The sequence below is a fragment of the Borostomias antarcticus genome, assembly GCF_949987555.1.
Source record: "Borostomias antarcticus genome assembly, contig: scaffold_164, whole genome shotgun sequence".
Taxonomy (NCBI): domain Eukaryota; kingdom Metazoa; phylum Chordata; class Actinopteri; order Stomiiformes; family Stomiidae; genus Borostomias; species Borostomias antarcticus.
The window spans coordinates 169,170-170,636 of record NW_028176529.1 but is presented as its reverse complement, the minus strand read 5'-3'; the positions used below and the strand labels follow the sequence as shown (position 1 = coordinate 170,636).

The 1,467-nt window shown below is 55.4% G+C and overlaps 1 protein-coding gene across 1 annotated transcript in view; it reads left to right on the top strand.

Annotated features, from left to right (window-relative positions):
* The window catches only part of LOC311328395 (stathmin-4-like), a gene marked incomplete at both ends in the record, with an annotated part of 2,609 nt that extends 1,343 nt beyond the window's left edge, over positions 1-1,266 (top strand). The window contains 3 exons of the mRNA XM_084462369.1: positions 315-520; positions 648-839; positions 1,216-1,266. Coding sequence (XP_084318495.1) covers positions 315-520; positions 648-839; positions 1,216-1,266 — 449 coding nt within the window. The remainder of the gene's footprint in view (positions 1-314; positions 521-647; positions 840-1,215) is intronic.
* Positions 1,267-1,467: the final 201 nt, after the last annotated feature.

The following is a 1,467-nucleotide window of genomic DNA, read 5'->3' as shown; positions in this document are numbered from 1 at the left end:
CTCTCTCTCTCTCCCTCTCTCTCCCTCTCTCTCTCTCTCTCTCTCTCTCTCTCTCTCTCTCTGCTCTCTCTCTCTCTCTCTCTCTCTCTCCCTCTCTCTGCTCTCTCTCTCTCTCTCTCTCTCTCTCTCTCTCTCTCTCTCTCTCTCTCTCTCTCTCTCTCCCTCTCTCTCTCTCTCTCTATGTCTCTCTCTCTCTCTCTCTCTCTCTCTCTCCCTCTCTCTCTCTCTCCCTCTCTCTCTCTCTCTCTCTCTCTCTCTCTCTCTCTCTCTCTCTCTCTCTCTCTCTCTCTCTCTCTCTCTGCTGCCCCCTGCAGGTGTGGTGGATCTGAATCTGTGCATCATCAGGGACATGGAGGTGATCGAGCTGAACAAGCGCTCCTCTGGTCAGGCGTTTGAGGTCATCCTGAAGCCCCCTTCCTTCGACGGGGGTCCGGAGCTCCGCGCCACCACGCCCCCTCGGAGGGAGCCCTCCCTGGAGGAGATACAGAGGAAGCTGGACGCCGCGGAGGAGAGGAGAAAGGTGAGGAGGAGGGGGTTAGTGTTAGGGTTAGGATATTGAGGTGAACGTTGGTAGATAGTTGATAGTTGAGCATCTATAGATCTTTGGGGGGACTCTGACCTAACCCCCCCCCCCTGTGGCCCACTAGTGTCAGGAGGCGGAGCTTCTGAGGCACCTGGCGGAGCAGCGTGAGCACGAGCGGGGCGTGGCCCAGAAGGCCGCGGACGAGCACAGCAACTTCATCCGCCTGGCGAGGGAGCGGCTGGAGCAGCGCATGGAGAACAACAAGGAGAATCGCCAGGCGCGCCTCAACGCCATGCTGGGACGCCTGCAGGAGAAGGTGAGCGCGCAGCCTCCACCTCCACACTCAACACTCAGATACAGCCACACTCAACACTCAGACACAGACACACTCAACACTTAGATACCTCCACACTCAACACTTAGATACCTCCACACTCAACACTCAGATACAGCCACACTCAACACTTAGATACAGCCACACTCAACACTCAGATACAGCCACACTCAACACTTAGATACAGCCACACTCAACACTCAGATACAGCCACACTCAACACTTAGCTACAGCCACACTCAACACTTAGCTCTGTCCTTTAAAACATATAGAATAAGATGAGGTTAAACTCAAGGTGCTTTCCTCCCGTGACGGAGCAGAGAACTAAGACGTGTGCCTCTGTGTTTCTCTCTCTCAGGACAAGCACTCCGTGGAGGTGAGGAGACACAAGGAGGAGAAGACGGGGTAGAGAGGGGGAGGAAGGGAGGAGAAGATGGGGTAGAGAGGGAGAGGAAGGGAGGAGAAGACGGGGTAGAGAGGGAGAAGAAGGGAGGAGAAGACGGGGTAGAGAGGGAGAGGAAGAGAGGAGAGGGAGAGGAAGGGAGGAGAGGGAGAGAGAGAGGGAGAGAGAGAGAGAACGGAGATCATGCGTTACAAGAGGAGAAGAGAG